The sequence below is a fragment of the Carcharodon carcharias genome, chromosome 7 (genome assembly GCF_017639515.1).
Source record: "Carcharodon carcharias isolate sCarCar2 chromosome 7, sCarCar2.pri, whole genome shotgun sequence".
In the NCBI taxonomy this organism is placed as follows: domain Eukaryota; kingdom Metazoa; phylum Chordata; class Chondrichthyes; order Lamniformes; family Lamnidae; genus Carcharodon; species Carcharodon carcharias.
Window position 1 is genome coordinate 127034755 of NC_054473.1, and position 19685 is coordinate 127054439.

General features: G+C 40.8%; 1 protein-coding gene across 1 annotated transcript in view; it reads left to right on the plus strand.

Annotated features, from left to right (window-relative positions):
• Positions 1 to 19685, plus strand: part of slc9a5 (solute carrier family 9 member A5) — a 291194-nt gene that overhangs the window by 163891 nt on the left and 107618 nt on the right. Inside the window, exons 4-7 of the mRNA XM_041191673.1 lie at positions 13176 to 13254; positions 14107 to 14284; positions 15777 to 15997; positions 18547 to 18749. Of these exons, the coding sequence (XP_041047607.1) occupies positions 13176 to 13254; positions 14107 to 14284; positions 15777 to 15997; positions 18547 to 18749 (681 nt within the window). The remainder of the gene's footprint in view (positions 1 to 13175; positions 13255 to 14106; positions 14285 to 15776; positions 15998 to 18546; positions 18750 to 19685) is intronic.

Consider the following 19685-nt stretch of genomic DNA (forward strand, 5'->3'; position numbering starts at 1 on the left):
GAAAGCAGGCATTAGCTGGAGAGAGCTTTAACTGGGTGTCTCCCCTACACCCAAGGCTCCCTCATTTCAACCACATTGTCTTGTTGAATAGAAAGAGTTTGCACTTCCCAGAATGAAAACAACAGTAAAAACTGGGTCCAAACTGGTCTGGTATACCTTAAAACGGAACACCAGTAAAAACTGGGAAATAAGAGTACTGGTCTGAACCGTTTTTTCCTTCTGAGTTAACTATGGTTTAGGTAGTTTCTGACCACAGAAGCACCATTCTGCAGAGCTGTGGGTATTACTCAGGAAGAATTGGTGCCTCCAATCCACAGTTCCCCATTATTTACAGGGGAGGAGACATTGGGTGATGGCTCTTGCAAGTGCAGGTCTCTCCTCTGCATCCATGGCCTTTGACCCCCATCGAGTGACCCCAATTCCTCATGCATTGCAGCATCTTGACTAATGACTCTTGTTTAATGATTCTCTGCTGCTAATTCCAGTGTCAAGAAAATGGTGTCCTGAGTCTCAGGCACACTGAAATACTGCCCCAAAGGCAGTGGCCATGCAGAGTGTTTAAACTGCACCTGCTGGCAGTTCCCAACTTAGATTTGTGCCACAGTTGTTGGGTCCCATCAGGAACGTGTGCAAAAGTGAGGAGTGGACACATCTTTACCTTGCTTCTGATGTCTCATTCTTCATTTGCAGTCAAAGGCACAGGACTTGTGCAAATGCAGTGGCTCAGGCAGCAATTCTACACGGTTGGTTACAATACTTTTACTGTCGGGTGGGACTTAACCTCATTTTGGTGGCGCTTGTGCAATAGAGCATCCTGGTCTTTAGCATTAACGGGAACCTCTGTTTTCTACATACCCTTACTGTTCCACTGTGAAGGGTAAGCCCATTTTCCTGCATCACCACAGTTGCTTCTTTATGAGCTGTTGCCTTGCTGAATTTTGTGCTCCCCAAACAAGTTGCTCCATGTCAAGCTTTTTCTGTGTTACAGCCCATTTAAATTAGTGGGAGATGGTCGGGGCAGAACTCACATTGCAAAAATTCAGGATCCCCCAGTCCCTCTCACCCACCCTCTGGGATGCCAGCACAGGCGCTATAAGCCAACACAATGCCTTATCTGCCTGTCTTACTAGATTGGGGCTATTGTCTTAATATGTTTAAAAGGAAGATGGAGCAACTGTCACTGTAGAGCTGTTAGGGAAAAGGGAATTGTCTCAGACAGAAGTACATATCTTACATTGTAAAGCAGAATTGGAGTTGTCCAGTACCCACTTATGCACTGTTTTAGTGTGGTGGGCAATGATTATGTAAAAGATTAGAAGATCAGCAATATTGGAGAATTGGGCCAGAAAAATCTATGAAACATGATTAATCAATATTTGTTTTGAAATGGAAAAGTAAAGAACGTTAGTCATACTTCTGAGCCTATTTACATGAAAGCAGTGAACTATATGCATATTTTTCCAAATGATAGATTGTGTTTAATTAGATCTTTCCACAGAATGCTGTTGATAGTAGTGTAGAAGGATGCTCAGCAACAAGTGCAGTGTGAGTAGGAAGCAGATTTTAACATTCTTTCAAGGGTGCTTTTTGATCGTAAGATCTTACTCACACATTCAGAATCTGCAAATGTTAACACAGGCAGTTTGAGAGAATGTTCTGGAAAAAAACTCAGGAATATTTTTTACAAGCAGCTCTCCTTTAATAAAAGCAGAAAATGCTGGAAACACACAACATTAGCATCTGAGAAGAGAAAAGAATGTGAGCCTTTTATAGAGTTGGAATACTAGCTAATAAATAAGACCTTTTATAGAACAGAACAAAATGAAAAGAACAGTTAAAAATAAAGAATGAATAAATATGCCAATCATCATTTTTTTAAGCCAGAATTCAGAATTTCAGTTAATTGTTTGAAACAGTCTTTTACCACTGATGGCTTGTACACAAAGCTTCTAAGACGAGCTGATGGGCAGAATTTTACCCCTGTCGGGGGGGGGGGGGAGGTCAGATGTTGAAGTGCGGGCGTGCAGAGACGTGCCTCCGATCGGCGCCCCCAATCGGGGTGTGCCACCATTTTATGTGGGCGGGCCAATTTAGGCCCGCCCAGCGTGATGTCCGCACAGAAGCACTATGCGCTCCCTGTGCAGGCGGGGAGAATCCCTAAACCTGAGAGTGCGTTCTTTTGCACATGTGCACAAAAGAGCGCACTCATCTCTGAGGCTAAGTGCTGCCTCAGGGAGATCAGCTCTACAATAAAATATATTAAAAATAGAAAAACAAAAAATCCCTGACATGTCCCCTCATGTGACACTGTCACATGAGTTGGGACATATCCATAACTTTTTAAAAAACTTTAATTAAATTTTTAAAAACCTACATGAAACCTCATCCCACCTGTGGATGAGGTTTCATTATTTTTCTGAAGCCCGCCAGGGCTCCCGGCCTGCCTGCCAACCTTAAGATTGGACGGGCAGGTCCATTAATTACTTCAATGGCCTCAATTGGCCATTGACAGATCGGCAGGCGCACAGCTGATTTTGCTGCACCCCCACCGACCTGAAAACTTAAATTGGGCTCTGTGACGTCGGGAGCTTCGCCCGACGTCACTGCGCGTAATTTTATGTGTTGGCGAGCAGGTCCCACCTCCCGCCCCATTTGCCAACGGTGAAATCCTACCCGATGGTTTTTTCGAGTCAAAATGGCAAATGTATTTACTTAGTGTTTGGTCCCAAAGAAGTCAAATAAGCTACTAACATACAGTTTTTAAAGACATTTAGCATTCCTTAAAGATATTTTCTGAGACAGTTGCCTTATGTGATTGTTTGGTAATTATAGTTTTGAGAAACGTAGGATTGTAGCTTTAAGAATAATCCTGTGTTGTAAGGTCACATGATCTGTACAAACCAATGAGTTAGCAGAATGGGGAACCTCTAGAGGGGAGAGTTCTTCTTAATTGTGAAGTTTGATGCACATGTGTAGTTGCTGCTGCTGTCTTGTAAATAAAGTTAAATGTTTCCACTAAGAAAAGTTGTCTGAAGATCAACTCTATAACAAACTGGTGCCAAGGATAAATCAGATCCATTGCTGTACCTCACCCAGCGATTGTGAGTATCTAAGTTCATTAAAAATAAAAGATGTACTCATCCAAAATGCCACAATTTGGCAGAATTGATCCCTCAGAGCCAGCCACAGATGATTGGTCTCAATATATAGAGCATCTCACATTCTACTTCCAAGCCAACAAAATCACAGGGGAGGAAAACAGAAGAATGATCCTCCTGAGTATTTGTGGGAGCAAAATCTACAGTTAGATCCGAAGCTGGATGCCCCAGATTCGAAGACTTTCAGTGAATTATTAGACCTTGTTAAGGGACATTTTCAACCCAAGCGCTCAGTCACAATGCAAAAGTCCTGATTCAATTCACAGAACAGAGCCCTGGGGGAGATCATTGCTACCTATGTGGTGAAATTAAAACAACTAATGGAATATTGTGATTTCAGTGAAACCCTGAATGACGTGCTCAGAGATCGTTTAGTATGTGGCGTGCAGGAAGACACTATTCAGCAAAGATTGCTGGCTGAAGTGAATCTTGATTTTAAGAAAGCGTTAGCAATAGTGCTGGTGATGGAAAGCACTGTAAAGGATTTGCAAGCAATTGAAGGGGTGCAAAATGGTGCCGTTTTCCTAGTCGGGCAGGAACAATCAGCCGAAAGTGGTGTGAAAAGCCGGGACTCTGCTGTGAAGCGGGAAACACTCCTGCTAATCAAAAATTGAGAGGAAACGGCTTAGAAACGAAATCAATAACTAATTTTCATCAACATGGAAACAATCCGTCTTCTAGAAATTGGCAATTTAGAAAAGTAGAATGTTTCTTTTGTCACAGAAGTAGAAACATAATGAGATGATGCAAAGCAAGATTTAAACGGGCCTTCAAGCAACAAACAAAGTCCAATGAAGCCTATAGTGTAGAAGAGCCAGAAACAACCAATTCTGACATTTATTCATTATTCAGCAAGAAAGCTGGGACAAGAGAGCCAATTATTGTCACAGTTCAAGTGAATGGCAAAACATGAGGTAGACATGGGTGCTTCTACCATTGTAATAGGAGAATACACTTTCAGATATTTAAATAAAGGTGATCAACAATTAAATTTGGAACAAACATTTGCCAAGTTGAAAACGTGTACAGGTGAAAAATCCAGATAAAAGTTATCACCAGAGCAACTGTTCATCATAAGCACCAATCAGCCCAGCTACCAGTGGTGGTTTTAGAAGGTAGAGGACCAAGCCTTCTAGGTTGAAATTTGTTGAGGGAAATTAACCTTGATTGGCCAGTAAGATTGCAAAAGGAAGCTGGAAGAGTTCCTGATTTGGAAGAGGAACACAACAAGGTACTTCAGAAAGAGCCTGGAGCGTCCAAGGACTGCAACAGGATGAAAAAGGAGTCCTAAAGGATTCAGCAACCTGAAGAAATGAAGACGGTCTTTAACAATGACATGGAAGAACAACAGAAGAAACAAAAGGAAACTCTGCTGAATTACAGAATTCAAGATGAAGCAAGTGAGCTTCACAAAGAAAAGGAAAATCTGTTGAAAGACTTTCACACACCACAAGAATCTCTCAGGTCAAAATTTGTACCTCTGGAAAAGTACAAAGAGAAACAGGAAGAATTTAACATCTCTCTGAACAAACTGAAGAATCAGTTGGCAGAGAAGATGCAGCAATATTCAAGTTTCCAGGAGGAAGCCAACTGATACAAGAAGGAGACAAAAGAGCTGAAGAATCAGCTGAATGAAGCAAAAGAGGCTTTAAAAGCAAAAGTTGTAGAACTTTTCAAGATGCGAGTAGATAATGAAGTCATGGGTAGCTCAACTACTGGACTACGACAAGTTGAAATTGCATCTGAGAGAAGTCTAGCTGAGAGTGAAGTCAAAAAGAAGGCCGAGACTAAACCCTGTGGTAGAAAGAAGACACATAGAAAGATGATGCAGAATTACTGATGAGGCACTGTCTTCAGACAAGACTAAGTCTAATACTTCCCAATTTGGAGGGGAAGGTGGAGAAAAGTCAAGGGAACTAAAAGGCGACTCATGATTTGCATAGTCGTGAGCGACAATTTACTGTTGGAGGAGCAGTATGTGTAAGGAATTTCAATGCAGGACCGAAGTGGTTACCTTGTAAGTTCTGTGACCGGATTGTACCACGTGAAATTGGAGGGCTGGATCACCTGTAAGCATGTGGATCATTTAAGAAAAAGGGAGGTACTCCAACAAAAGGATGTTCCATCTGTAACCATTTCTGAGCCAGTGGTTCCTGTTAAAGTTGCTGAACCAAGGATAGACATGCCCGATGTCTCTGTCGGAGTGGAAGACGCTGATCTGCCTAATGAAGTACCTAATGTTAATACAGTTGCAGAGAATGTGGTTGCTGCAAAAGAATTTGAAGTCATGGAGCTATGAAATTCAACACAGATCAGAAAACCGCCTGAAAGACTGAACTTGTAATTTCATGACCTGTGTAAATATTGTAGTGTCATTGGATAAATATCCTTGCAAATACAAAATGTACAGAAAATTTAAAGGCGGAGGAATGTAATAATTCTAGCTTTGAGAAACATAGGAGTGTAGCTTTAAGAATAACTGTGTTGTAAGATCACGTGATGTGTGTAAACCAATGAATTAGCTGCATGAGGAACCTCTAGAGGGGAGAATTCTTCCTTAGTTATGGAGTTTGATGCACATCTGTAGTTGCTGCTGCTGTCTTATAAATAAAGTTAAAGTTTTCACTAAGAAAAATTGCCTGAAGGTCAACTCTACAACAAATGGCTTTTTTTCCCCAAGTCAATTTGCAACTTTTTTTTTGAGTTAAGGAGGATGCCTAGTGTAATTATTCCAACTGGCTTTAGTTGAACATTCTTGTTACTAAACTTGTGGAATTGCCAGGGGTTTGGAAATAAGTTGGCGACTGGGCTTGGAGAGCTGTTAACCTATGCTTAATTTTTAAAAACAGATGCGCTAAGGTTTTACTGCACTATGCTGGGGCAGTGTGCATGTGGCATGGATCACTAGTTTGTTTGTATGAGTTGCAATGTCTGGTTCCATTCTTTAGCTTAGAAAGCTTCTTTTAGTTTGTTTTCATACATAGACCTAGATTTTCACCAAGTCGGTATGACATGGGAGTCCCTTTAAAAGTGCTGCCTGGGACCCAATTTCGGGATTCCTGGCCCTGTTCCTGGGGTTTCTGATTTTCAACAGGGTTTTTAAAGGGTGCAGGCTGGTTCGGGTCAAAAGCCCACACCCTGCACTCCCAACCTGACTGGCTCCATTATGGGGATGGGCATGTCCTAGTCCTTTGCAATTTTCAGGGAGTGGGGCCAGGTTTTTAATGCATTCAGAGGTGTCACAAACCATAGTATACATGAGAGAACCTTTTGAACAGTAAGTTTAAAAACTTCTCCTCATGCCAAGTTATTCCACCCACCCATCCCCTTTTGCTTCTCATGCCCCCATGCCAAGATAAGGCCCCGCAAACAACCCCTATGGCCTATGTCAAGGTAAGGCCTCCCAAATAACCCTTATGGCTCTTAATGCCCTCCATGCCAAGCAATGGCACTTCCATGCCCTTTCAGCCACTATGCACTATATAGAAGCAATGAGCCCTATCGCAACAGTGGAATGCATAAAAAATGCTTTTAAAAAAGTAATCTGTTGATTATTTTCCACTTCTGTAAAAACAAACCCCTTTTCACTACAAAGCAATAAGAGTGCCAATAATCCAGACCCTTTAAAGTTTCAACTGATGAGCCTGCAGGCATTTGAAACCTCATAATCTTGTGTAAATAAACATTATGAACATTGGCAGCCAGTTCAGAGAGCCAGAGCTGTCAATCAAGCATTGTTTCTCTAGGGTTCACGTGCTTTAGTACTTTACTGCATGTCAGAGCCATCAGCCAAGAATACATAATGAGGCTTGAGAGCCCAGAAATCCATCAGCCTTTTGAAACACCTCCGCCCCAGAGAAAACATTGCTTGATTGACAACTCTGGCTCACTGATTTCTGCTGTCAATTTCACAGACTTTTCGTGAAAAAAGGGACAGTTTTGTCGAAGATTTTTGTCTCACACTCATCAGGACAATTTGCAAGGAAATGCCACTGTCAGGGGGAACAACAAATTTATACTGTATGAGAAGAGAGTGCTGATTTGTTGGCAAGTGGCCTTTGAGTGGTAGAGGTATTGCCATGGACTAGTTGATGGTGACTGACATTTAACTGCCAAGCAATGTTTGAAATTTAAACCAGGCAGCTTGACTTTGGTCAAGACATTGCCCTGGGGAATGAGCCAGCGAATGGCTGTCACTCATTTTGTTTAGCTGAAACAGGCACAATATGTGTACATGTTCTTTCTGTCTCCAAAGAACAGGGCCATGTGTATTAATATATGTAGCTTCCAGTGGATGTAAATGCACTGTGAAGAAAATATAATAATGTTTATAATGTTATTGGAAATTATTTTAAAATAGAGTTTAGTGGTGTCTGTGTCTGTGCCATGTGTGTGTGTATGTGTGTGTGTCTTAATTGGATTAAAGCCGCTGCTCTAGAGGCTTTGACGTATTCAAGAGAAATAAGTTTGAAATGGTAATTAGATAAACATAGGGAAATAGAAGGTGAGGTGTAAGGGGGGGAATTTGCATTTTTAAATAGACCATTCAAAAGAGTATGTGAAATATTACACCTAACCAGGTGAAGCTCAGAAACAATGCATTTATTTTTTAAAAGCTTACTAGTAAAGTGGGTATTATAAAAGGGTTTTATTGTTAGATGATTTAAAGTTAAAAAGAAACCTAGTGGCAACGAGAATTTGCATTCAAAGTGGAAAATATGTATAAAGGAAGAGAAAACTATTGGTAAAAGAAGGAGGGGTTCTAGGATCTAAAGCCTCCAGCCTGTAAGCCTCAAGTCTGTCAGCAAGGACCCAGAGCTGAAAGAAACTCATTTTGATTGCAACTGACCAGGGTGTGCTTGCCAGGTGTCTGTTTAAATCTATGTGTTTTACTGTTGCCTTACTGAGAGCCCAGATTAATTAGGGGATTTTTGTAGTTATTGTAGTAGTAATTTTGTAGACATATGGACATGCTTAATCTTTCTTGAATTAAGAAATGTTTAATTTAGCTTGTTAAAAAACCTCTTGAGACTCGGTGGTTTTATTACTACTGAATTCAAAGCCTGCATCTCAAAACATACAAATTGCAAAAATTGGTTATGTCAGTTGTTTCAATTTACCCTCTGGGATTTGAACAACTTAGCCTTTACCATCAGCTGTGTCATAATATGCGCCATACTGCAAGCCCAACTGATAACCTTAAATTGGTTATCAGCATAATTCTTAGCACACTGAAGATTATTTAGCAAATGTTGTCCAATCGTGAAATCACTTCTAATGTTGGACACTGTGTTTTGAGTTTTGCAAGCACGAGCTGGTTGAGTACAGCCTGTACCTTGCCCATTGCGAAAAGTGGCTGAGACATGCTGTTTGAGGCGATCTGCCAGTCTTTGGGACATATGGCCTATATACCTAGCATCACACAGGCACTGAAATTCATATGACACATTTCTCATTTGTGTGATTGGCAGACATCTTATTGGCTTGATGGCAGCATCCGGTTAGTGGCGACTACCATTCATGTTGCTACTGCATAGTAACAGTGTGAAATAGCTAGCTTCACCTGTTGCTCAAATTTTTGAGATACCTTGCCCTTCCAGGGTAATCTGAGGTAGACTGGGCACTTTTCAGAGCCAAAAGTAACAGCCTTGGGCCCTCTCATGAGTTTGTGCTTTTTACAGTATGAAATGACCTGATCAGAGTAACCATTATCCCACAGGATGCCTTTGATGTACCCTACTTCAACGTCAACCTTGCATGGTAAGCATGGAGCTGGGGCGATAATAGGAAATTTGGTGAAGATACTGCAACACAAGTTGATCCATTCAGGGCAGCGAAAACTGGATGATTGTAGAGAGCAGAGTCAGATCTTGCGTGTCTTTAAATGGTGGCAGAATACATAAATTTCACCGCGTGAGCCTGAGTTTTCACCACCAGTGAGCTTTCAGCATCAGATATTTCATCACCAAGAAAGAGGAAGAAGACGACTGCTGCGGGAAAAAGAAACATTTAACTGTGTTGCAGCAGACGTTGATGTTCTGATGGGGAGTGGGTGGGTATCAAAATGTATATCAAGTAAACAGGAGCTAAACTCTGCCACGTGGGCTGGCAGTGGATGATGCTATGACTGGCTACAAGAAGCAGGGAAGTTCTGTTCTCCAGCACAAATGTGTTGACAATATAAAAATTATCTTTTGATCTGCTAGAGATATATGAAGCTTCCACACCAACAGTTGGAGTGTATGTGGAGGAACAAAGAAATTTGGAATTCTAAGTACACAGATCATCAAAAGCTGGTGGACAGGTACAAAAAAGCAATCAAAAAGACTAATAGTAATGTTTGCTTTTATCATAAAGGGGATGGAATTCAAAAGTCAAGAACGAATGCTTCAGTTGTACTGAGTATTGATCACATTTATCTGATCCTTGCAGCTGTTACCAGTGCCAGTCTTGGTATTAGCACAGCAGGGTTATTTTAAATAAAATGCCGCTTTTGGGGCAGATATAAAATCCCTGATTCTTGTCACCAAGACATCAGGGATCCTTTAAAATAAGTGGATGATGGAGATACTTCAAAGCCCTGCTAAACTCAACTGGTGGCCGCATGTGGCCTATGTTTACTGCAGGCCATATTGACAAGTCAAGTCAGGGAAATGGGTTTGGAGGACAGAGTGGGATATAACAAAATAAACACGAGCTGAGCAGACAAACATTGCAGAGGATTGGGGAGCAGTACAAAATATATATTTTTTTTAAATGCCTTCGATTCACAGTTCTGCTATTTTCCTGTGTGCCAGGCTTTGTCTGAGCATGACTTGTACTAATTTCCATACATTCAGTCATGTCTTATAAAAAAATCTCTTTCAAAGTAGTGGAGAAAAAAATGGATCAAATAAAGTTTAAAACCTTGTATAGATCTCCTTTTGAGGGGATTTTATTTTGATTCTCCATTGACGTAAATAGTATCTAAGCTCCGTAGTGTAGGTGATGCTGGCATGGCTGAATTTACTGTCCATCCCTAGTGCCTCTGAGCAGGTGGTAATGGCCCTTCCCCTTGTGGAACCTACCTGGGCAATTTTCCATATTGGGCAGGTTGATGCCAGCTTTAAAGCTGCAATAGAATAACTTGACTAAGGAAAGCACTGTACACACCCACCTCCACCACCCACCCCCTTTTCTATTTGCTATTTTCCAATGTTCCAGGCTACTTCCTGCCATCTCTTGGACCCAGGCTTCATTGTCGTTTCCTGGCCATCAAGTGTGCATGGGTTAGTTTTATGAAAACGTCTATGGTGCCTTTAATCAAGGTGAACAGAAAAGGGAGTAAAAGGCATTTCATTCTGATCCTCATCAGAACTGAAACCTGATGAAAACTCTACATATTATGGTCACTTGCTGCTTCCAGACCTTCTGTACTAAGATCCTGGAGATTACAAGAAGTGTAAGGGGCCTTACCTTCTCTGCAGATTCCATCCCATGCCTACATGACCTACATCCAAGAGGAGTAGTTTCAAGAGTCGTCAGCGGACTTGCTTATTTCTCACTTTTACTGGTGTGAAGATGCTTCCTGGAAATGTGATACAATGGTCTAGACAACTGTGGGGCATTTGCCAGTCTGAGCATTTGATACCCACGTTGCACATAGAACTGGTGAATCACCATGCATTCCCCTTTCTGTAGATAACCCCAAGCTCTTGACTTCCACACAGCCTTCCACGCTCCCTGGAGTTCAAAAGACCCACAGAGATTCTGGATCATGGAAGCCTCAGCTACCCACCACCTGTACTTCAGCCTGAGAGTCTACATCTTACCCTTTTCCAAGTCTAACCTAGTGCCTGGTGAGCCCCTCTCTATTAGACTTTCTGTTAATTCTTTTTATTCAGCAAGACTCTCACTATGTACATCTGCTGTAGCAATACCTGTAACTTGCTGTTGCCGAACAAATTGTTTGAATTTTGCTGATCTCAATACATACCTGAGCAAAAATTATAAAGGGCTAGATTTATCACTAGTGCTCAATCTGCACTCTAACTTGATTCAGGTGACACTTTTCTCACGTCCTGTTTTTTGAGCTTCTTAAAGGGATGCTTAAGGATAGGCTCTTATAAGATGTTGTTATTGATTTTCTTTATTAATTGATGATGAGAACAAAAACAGTAAGCAGGATTGCTTCTAGAAATATCAATGTGCTTTGCTGTGACAGGTTTCCTGTTCAGAGATGATCAAAGAGTCACCTAGAGCTGGTAGGTGTATCCAGTCCAAACCTCAGTATTTTGCATGGGGCTTCTATACACTTTTGCAACACACTCGACGAGACTGTTTTCATAACTGCCTCGATAGCTGTAAAATTCAGTATACAAATTCACCTTGAAAAATTCCCAAGAGGGATTTGTGTTACTGAATAATTACTGAGTGACTTTTCCAATTTCTCTTTAAGCAAGATTTTAATTTTAAAAAGCAAACTTCTGGTTGTTATTTTGTTTTATTCTGGAGCACTCTGTCACTCTAGAATCCCACATTAGCTCTGCTGCTCTGACACGAGTGTAGTTGTGTAGTTGGCTACAATCTGAAGGCTTCATTAAGCTGGTTGTTGCTAAAACCCATGTTTTATTTTGAGGCTACCCAAGACCGACAGGTCAGGAACTAGTTGTGCTAACACAGGTGCCGGTTGGTATAGGAGTGGATTTTGACAGATGCGAAAGACAACCTATAGGTAACCTGAGAGTTTGAGTGTTATAGAGTGTCAAAAGGATAATATCCTGCAAGGTTGATGTAGATAAAGTCAGGGTAATCTCTGAATTATCTGGTACTTCAGGGGTGAATTTTCCTATGGCGAGCGGGCTGTTCGGGAGCGGGTGCAGGCGGCTGCGGGGCCGATTGGCTGCGCACCGCCATTTTACGCAGCGTAACATGCAGCCGGTAGCACTCAGTGCTACCTGTGCAGGCGGTGAGAGGAGAGAGAGTCGGAGCCTGTGCTCTTTCGCACATGTGCGTGAAAGATCGCATCGATCTCCCTGAGGCATAGAGCTGCCTCAGAGAGATTAAGTTGATAATAAAACTTTTTAATGAATAAAGTAAAAAGTAAAGTAAAAAATTATTTAAGCATGACCCCTCATGTGACACAGTGTCACATGAGCTGGGGCATGTTTGTGAATTTTGAAAAAAATAATTAATTATTTTATAAAACCTTCAGGAAACCTCATCCCGCTTGTGGATGAGATTGCCTGAAAAACGCGAAGGCCGCTTGGGCTCTTTGCCTGCCCGCCAATTTAAGGTTGGACAGGCAGCATTGTTAACAACTTTAATTACTTGTTTAATGGCCTTAATAGGCCATTGACAGTTCGGTGGGTGGTGCCCGCCAAACAAAATATCGAACTGATGCGCGATGACGTCAGAACACACTCCCGACATCAGCATGCGTCATTTTACGCATCGGCATGTTGTGCCTGCCCCCACATGCCGACGGCAATATTCTGCCCCAGGTTCCTAATTCAGAGCACACTGCCCATAACTCAGCACTAAATTGGTAGTCTCACTATCAAATAATCCTGTGGGAATTGTAAATACCATACTGCTTCAGAATGGGGTGCTTTTCTGAATTTGGGGCTAAGCAATGTTTTGGGATCAGAGTAACGAAAATTTGACGCAATATCCATTTTATTCGCAATGTGGGAGTGTTTGATGTTGACTCTGAGTGAATTAGAACATATTTTCCAGCACTGATTTTCCTTTCTGAATGGGCAAATTTTTTTAAATTTAGAGAATGGTCTGACATCAGGTGTGCAGAAATCAAGAGAAAATATGTTTCTTTAATTTGTTAGGATGAGGTGGGGTTAATGAATATTAACATTAAAGGGGATATTTTCCAATTTTCCACATCTGGTCAGGAGCCTCACATAGGGGGAACGCGTAGTAAAAAAATTGTCGCACACAGCACTTAATTTTTCAAATTCACTGCAAATATAAAGTATAGGAATCTGCTCTCTCATCAATCTTTTTTTAAACCCTTTTTCACAGGTGCTTTATAAAGTGTTTAATTCTTTTGTGGAAATTGGCTCAGAAGATATACAAGCTTTGGATTATGTCAAGGGTGTAGGTAAGAAAGTTCATTTAATCTTATACATTTTATAAATTAACCAGTCATCTAATACTTATGTTAGAGACGTTGGTTCACTCCAACAATCATTTGCCCTGCCAAAGTTCAATTTTGTCTGTGGGAAGGCACAGAGCAGAAGGCAAATATCTTCCTATTAGAGAAGGACGGCTGGCAGGAGATCAAAGGGAGAATCATTATTGGAGCATTCTTGTATACTTCAAAACAACCAGTTCACAGACCTGGGGGCAGATTGGCTGACCGCCACATAACGCATCTGATCTGGGAATGAGATCTGTGACAGAATCAATGACTGAACAAAGGGGCATGCCCTCTGAAAAAAGGGAACATTAGAGGAAAGCAATTCATACCACTTGATGAGTATTAGAGTGGAATTTAGATGTAATGATCATTATATGTATTGGCCAGTTACTTCTAACATTCAAAACCTGATGACCAAAACCAAAACCCATCTGATACAATAATCAAGACTGTTTATAATGGTGAGTGCTGTCTGCTTCTAATGACCACTTTCCCAATTGTTGAAAGACAAATGCCTGAATGTTACACATTGCTGGTGCACCTGTGAATGAATCCAGAGGGCGACACCATGACTTGAACATCAAAATAAAATCCCTTTGTGCACATCGGCATGGAGATTCGGGATTATTCCAAAAAAGAGACAACCATTGTAGTAGTATTTATCATTAATCATATTATATCTGGAAAAATGTGTTGCCACGTAGGCATGAAATTAATTATTACTCAAAAAATACTTAGAGAAGCGATTTTCAATTGAATGCTAGAAAACTAAAAAGACAACATAAGTCGCTAAGTTTCTGTTTGTTTTTGTAGGTTCAATCTTTGTGGTGAGTTTGGGTGGAACTGCTGTAGGAATTGTGTTTGCCTTTGTGCTGGCCCTCATCAGCCGCTTCACCAAGCGGGTTCGCATCATTGAGCCACTCTTCATCTTCCTGATTGTTTACCTAGCCCATCTCACAGCTGAAATGGTTTCTCTCTCCTCCATCTTGGCGTAAGTGGATTTTGCCTCCATTTATTCACATTTAATCATGTCAGGATCATGTTGTCCAACACTGACCCCTGCCAGTGTTTGCAGTGTCAGTGAAAGGACACCTTATTAACCTTATGGACAGGAGGTTGGGAACTCCTCTTTGACACGGGTTGGGGGCGAGGGAGGAGAAAAACAGATGAACTGCCCATGGCTATAGAAATAGGTTGGAGCTAAAAGACAGGGTGGAATTCAGGAACAATCTGGTGCTGCCACATTTTCCAGTCCCCTAATTGGAGATCTGTCCCAGTTGCACTTTGACCTGGACTGTAGGAATGAAATTTTGACCTTTATCTCAAGGGCTTGGAAATAAAGATGAGAAAGTTATGTTTCAGTTGTTTAGAACCTTAGTCCTCATCTGGAATACCATGTTCGGTTTTGGGCACCGTGCCTCAGAAAGGATATTGACCTTGTAGGAGGGGGAGCACTGATTCAGCAGAATGAAAATGGGGTTAAGAGGTTAAATGATGAGGAAAGGTTAGATGAATTTGGCTTGTATTCCATGGATGATGGAATATTGAAGGATGGTCAGATCAAAATGTTAAAATGTTAAAAATGTTCAGTAGGGTAAATAGGGAGAAACTATTTCCTCTGGTGGGGGAATCAAATGGGTTCAGATCTGACCATGGCAGCTGGTAGAATTTGAATTCAGATAACAAATCTGGAATATAAAACTAGTCTCAGTATGGTGGCCATGAAACCATGGTTGATTATTGTAAAAATGCACTTTGTTCACTAATGTCCTTCCTTTAAGGAAGGAAATCTGCCATCCTTACCTGGCCTGGCCTACATGTGACCACAGCAATGTGGGTAACTCTTAGCTGCTCTCTATTTCAAGGGCAATTAGGGATGGGCAAAAAATGCTGGCCTTTCTAGTGACACCCATATCCCATGAATGAATAAAAAAACAACTTGCAGACAGATGAATATCCTACTGCTGTTCCTATATTCCTATGTAACAGGATAATTAAGCTGACTGATATGCATTGGGAAAATAACTTCAGCTAGTTTGGGAGGAGGCTGAAAATCTTATGGAAGTTAGTTTAAAAAAATTTCTTGCTTGGACCTGAATTGTTCTATTTGGAAATGAATTGAATTTCAAACAAATGAGACCCAAAACTCCTCCAGAGAAAAAAACATGGCAGATTAAAATAGAAATAGTTGTTTGATAGTACAGAACTTGAGTATTGTTGAAAAAAGAGACATGCTGTCGAAGCTTTTCGCCTTGCTCTCATCAGGACAGATGCAAGAATGCCAAATTTCAAAGGGAGCAACAATTTATTCTGCATGAGAAAAGGGTGCTGATTGGTTGGCAAGTCAACTACGATTAGTAGAGGAGTTGCCATGGAGAATGCACCAGGGAATTGTTGTCCCCTTAAATATAAATTTAATACTTAAATATAACTTCAGAGTGTCTAAGGATTATATCTAAGTAATATTTTGTCTTCACGCCTAGTGTCACCTTCTGTGGTCTGTGTTGCAAAAAGTATGTGGAAGCTAACATTTCACAGAAATCCCGCACAACTGTCAAGTATACAATGAAGACTTTAGCCAGCAGTTCAGAAACAATCATCTTCATGCTGTTGGGAATTTCAGCTGTTGACACCTCGAAGTGGACCTGGGACACAGGTTTGGTGCTCTTCACACTTCTCTTCACATTTGTCTTCAGGGCAATAGGTAAGTACTCTTGTCTTCTCTCTTTCCTCCACCCCTGTTCCATCAAGTCTCTCAGACAGCCACTGCAAACCAGCAGTGAGCAGATGTGTGAGAGCGCAGTAAATTAGTTAACAACATACTGCGCAGCAGGCTGTCAATATCAGCCAGGCAAAGGAACTTAACAAAAGCTCAGGAAAATCAGAAATTTTTCCACATGTGATCATTTATTTGTGATGAAGTAAAGAAAGAAAATCTTTTATTTATTTCATGTCTTATCACTCCTTGGGCCATCCCAAAGTGCTTTACAACCAATGGATTATCATTGAAGTACAGTCCCTAATCCTATGTATGTAAATACAGCAGTCGGTCTTCACACAACAAGCTTTCACAAACCATAATTGAATGAATGGCCAGCTCATTTGTTTTTGGTGCTGCTACTAGAGAGAGAGCAGCAGTCCAGGATACAGGGAGAACTCTGCTTCAAATAGTGCCATCCATCGAACAGGCACCAAGTGCCTTCGTTTGACATTGCATCAAAAGAAATGACTTACATTGGAATTCCCTCTCACCTTCGTAAAGGTTGAGGCCTTCACCTGTTCTGACAAGGTGATTGATGTGGGGTAGGGAGGGGGGTGGTGGTGGGCGGGTGTGGGGGTGGTCGGAAGGGCGGTATTGGGATTCCCTGCAACCTCAGTCTTCCAGAAGTTGGAGGCATCTTAGGAGGCCAGTATGTCCAGTGGGAAGAGACATACTGCCTTTTCCTCAGCAGTAGTGAGGATCAGCTTGGAGATCAGGGCCAGGGAAGTGGTCCGGGTCCCAAACATTAACATTTCAGCAGTGAATATAACGTACCCTCATTTCAAAAGGGCACCTGATGGGGTGAGTGTTTAATCAAACGTTTCTGGAGGGTCCCGACACCCCTGCAACCCATCAACTTGGGTAGGAAGGCTGCATTTTTCTCCAATTGACCAGCAATAATTAAATAGGGTAATTTTCTAACAATGTATCTTTATGAGTATTGGGACTTTCCCTATGTCTCTGGTAAATGCAATTTCATTGCAATTGTTTGATTAAGATAAATGTAGATTGAATTTCTACTGTGATGTTTGTTTTTATACATATTGTAGATATAATTATTATTATTCATTAACTTTTGGCCCAAGAACCGCTTGTTGGTTGATTTTGGAACTAATAGGCATGCAATATATGATTTGTCTAATAGTGGCTTTTAATCCATTTCACTGTTAATTTGTTTGTCAGAAAATGTGTACTCAAGTTATTTGCTGTAAGACCTGATGTGCCTGTCACAATCACATCCAGTTTATAATTTACAATTATCATGTCATCAGTAATGCAACATTTTAGTATTTATTTTCATTAAAACAAATTGACTGCAAAAGATAAGGGAACAATTTTTACAGACACATATGACTTAAATGCAATATTTATGAAATGTTCTAAAAACAAACACTGTCAGCAATGATTCTGTTATAAACCTAATCATCTGTGACTCGTTGGTTCAGCATTACTGGTCACTCCTGTGAGTGGACCTTGCACCCTCCCCCATAAATTGAAGTGCACCTTTATGACCCAATCTCTAGTTAAACAATAGGAATATCCCAGGATTGTAAAATACCTGTCATTTTGGGAAAAATTTTCCCCCCATCAGGGGGCAAGTGCAGTGTTTTTAAATGGCCTTAATGGGCCTTTGACAGGTCAGCGGGTGTACAGCTGATTCGGCTGTACCCCCGTTGACCTGAAAATTGAAATGACGTCGGGAGCGCACCGATCTCAATATCCTGCCCATTATAATTTCTTGTTTTCTTGACACTTTGCTTAGGTCAATCATGAATCAATAGTTAATTTTACATGAAATATAGGATTGAATAAAGTGCAGTTTTTTTGATGAAGGAGTCTAGGTTAAGAGGCACAGTGGAGTTCAATATAGGGAAACATGTGATCGTCCACTTCAAATCCAAGATAGGTCAATCAGAATCTTTTCTTAATGGTGAGAGATTAAGAATGTGGAGGAGCCAAAAAGATAGGCTTGTCCATGCACATTATTACTAAAAGCATGTGCACAAGTCCAGAAAGTAACCAGCAAGGTTCTAGATTGTTGGCCTTTATCTCAATTGGCTGGAAGGGGGAGCATGTTATGTTTCAGTTGTACAGAGCCTTGTTCAGCTTTACAATCTGCTCTGGCTTCCATTGTCTCAATACTGATGTAGTAAGTGAGAATACATCATTTTGGATTGCCGCTTTGTTTGGATCCCAACTACTAGTGCATATCAATATCCTAGATGGCTTGTGTCTTTTGGAAGTTAACCTTTTGTGAGCTGAACTTGACTTTATATCAGTAACATAGCTTCAATTAAACCAAAATATGTTCCAGGCCAAACAGGTAAAATCTCAAAATTCCATATTGTACTGTAAACCTTTTAAATGCTAACTCAGCTGTTGTGGGAGCCTCTCTTATCCTTGAAACTAGGAACTTTGTAGCCTTTACCTGTATGGTTCATATTCTCAGTAAAAGAAACTCATGATTATTGTGACTGATTTTTCACTCCCAGGGGTAATTCTGCAGAGTTGGGTTTTAAATCATTTTCGGCTGGTCCCACTGGACCGGATTGACCAGGTGGTTATGACATATGGTGGCTTGCGTGGTGCTGTAGCATTCGCATTGGTGATACTTCTCAATGATCAAACTGTCAAGGCAAAGGACTACTTTGTTGCAACGACTATCACAGTTATATTTTTCACAGTGATAATTCAGGTAAGTGTTATGTCTGGTTACATGTTTCACGTTCTTCAGTGACACTGGCAGTTGTCCTTCAATTTGCCTACAATGTTTTGATGTTTATGTTGAGACGCATTATTTGATTTGGATCCACACTTTCTTTTGCCTTAGAAAGAACCCTTACTCTTTTCACCCTTTTTCTGTAATATCTGGCCAATGCGGTGTTGCCCTTTTAAGTTTTAAACCAAAATTCACCAAAGGTACAACAAGAAATGCAGAATTAATTATTGAACATTCTAATGATTTTCTAGCTTCAACTATTTGCTGGAAGGGTAATGGAAAACATCCCACTTGCAGTTTTTTTATAGCCAGTGCAGCTAGAGATGTCTCTCTTCATCCTTGATTTGATTGTTATTTACTTATTTAGTGCATACACAATATTGCATAGCAATAGAAAGAGACCAGTCTGCCCAATAAGTACATGCAAGTGTTTATGTTCTAGATGAGCCTCCTCCTACCCTTCATCATCTAACACCATCAACATGTCCCCCTTTCTCACATGTGTGCTTTCTCACACATGTTTATCTAGCTTCCTCTTGAGCTAATCTATGTTAGTCACCTCAACTACTCCTTGTGATAGCGAGTTCCACATTCTAACCAGTCTCTGGATAAAGAAGTTTCTCTTTAAATTTTCATTGGATTTTTAGTGACTGTCTTATAGTTATGGCCCTTAGGTAATGTCCTCTCACAAGCTGAAACACCTTTTCTATGACTAATATATCAAACCCTTTCATAAACTTAAAGACCTCCACCAGATCACCCCTCAATCTTCTCTTTTCCAGAAAAAAGAATCCCATTCTGTTCAATCTTTCCTGACTGGTATAATCCCTCTGTCCCTGTTATCATTCTTTAAATCATTTTTGCACATTCTCCAGGGTCCAAAATAATATTTATAATTTTATAATAAATATT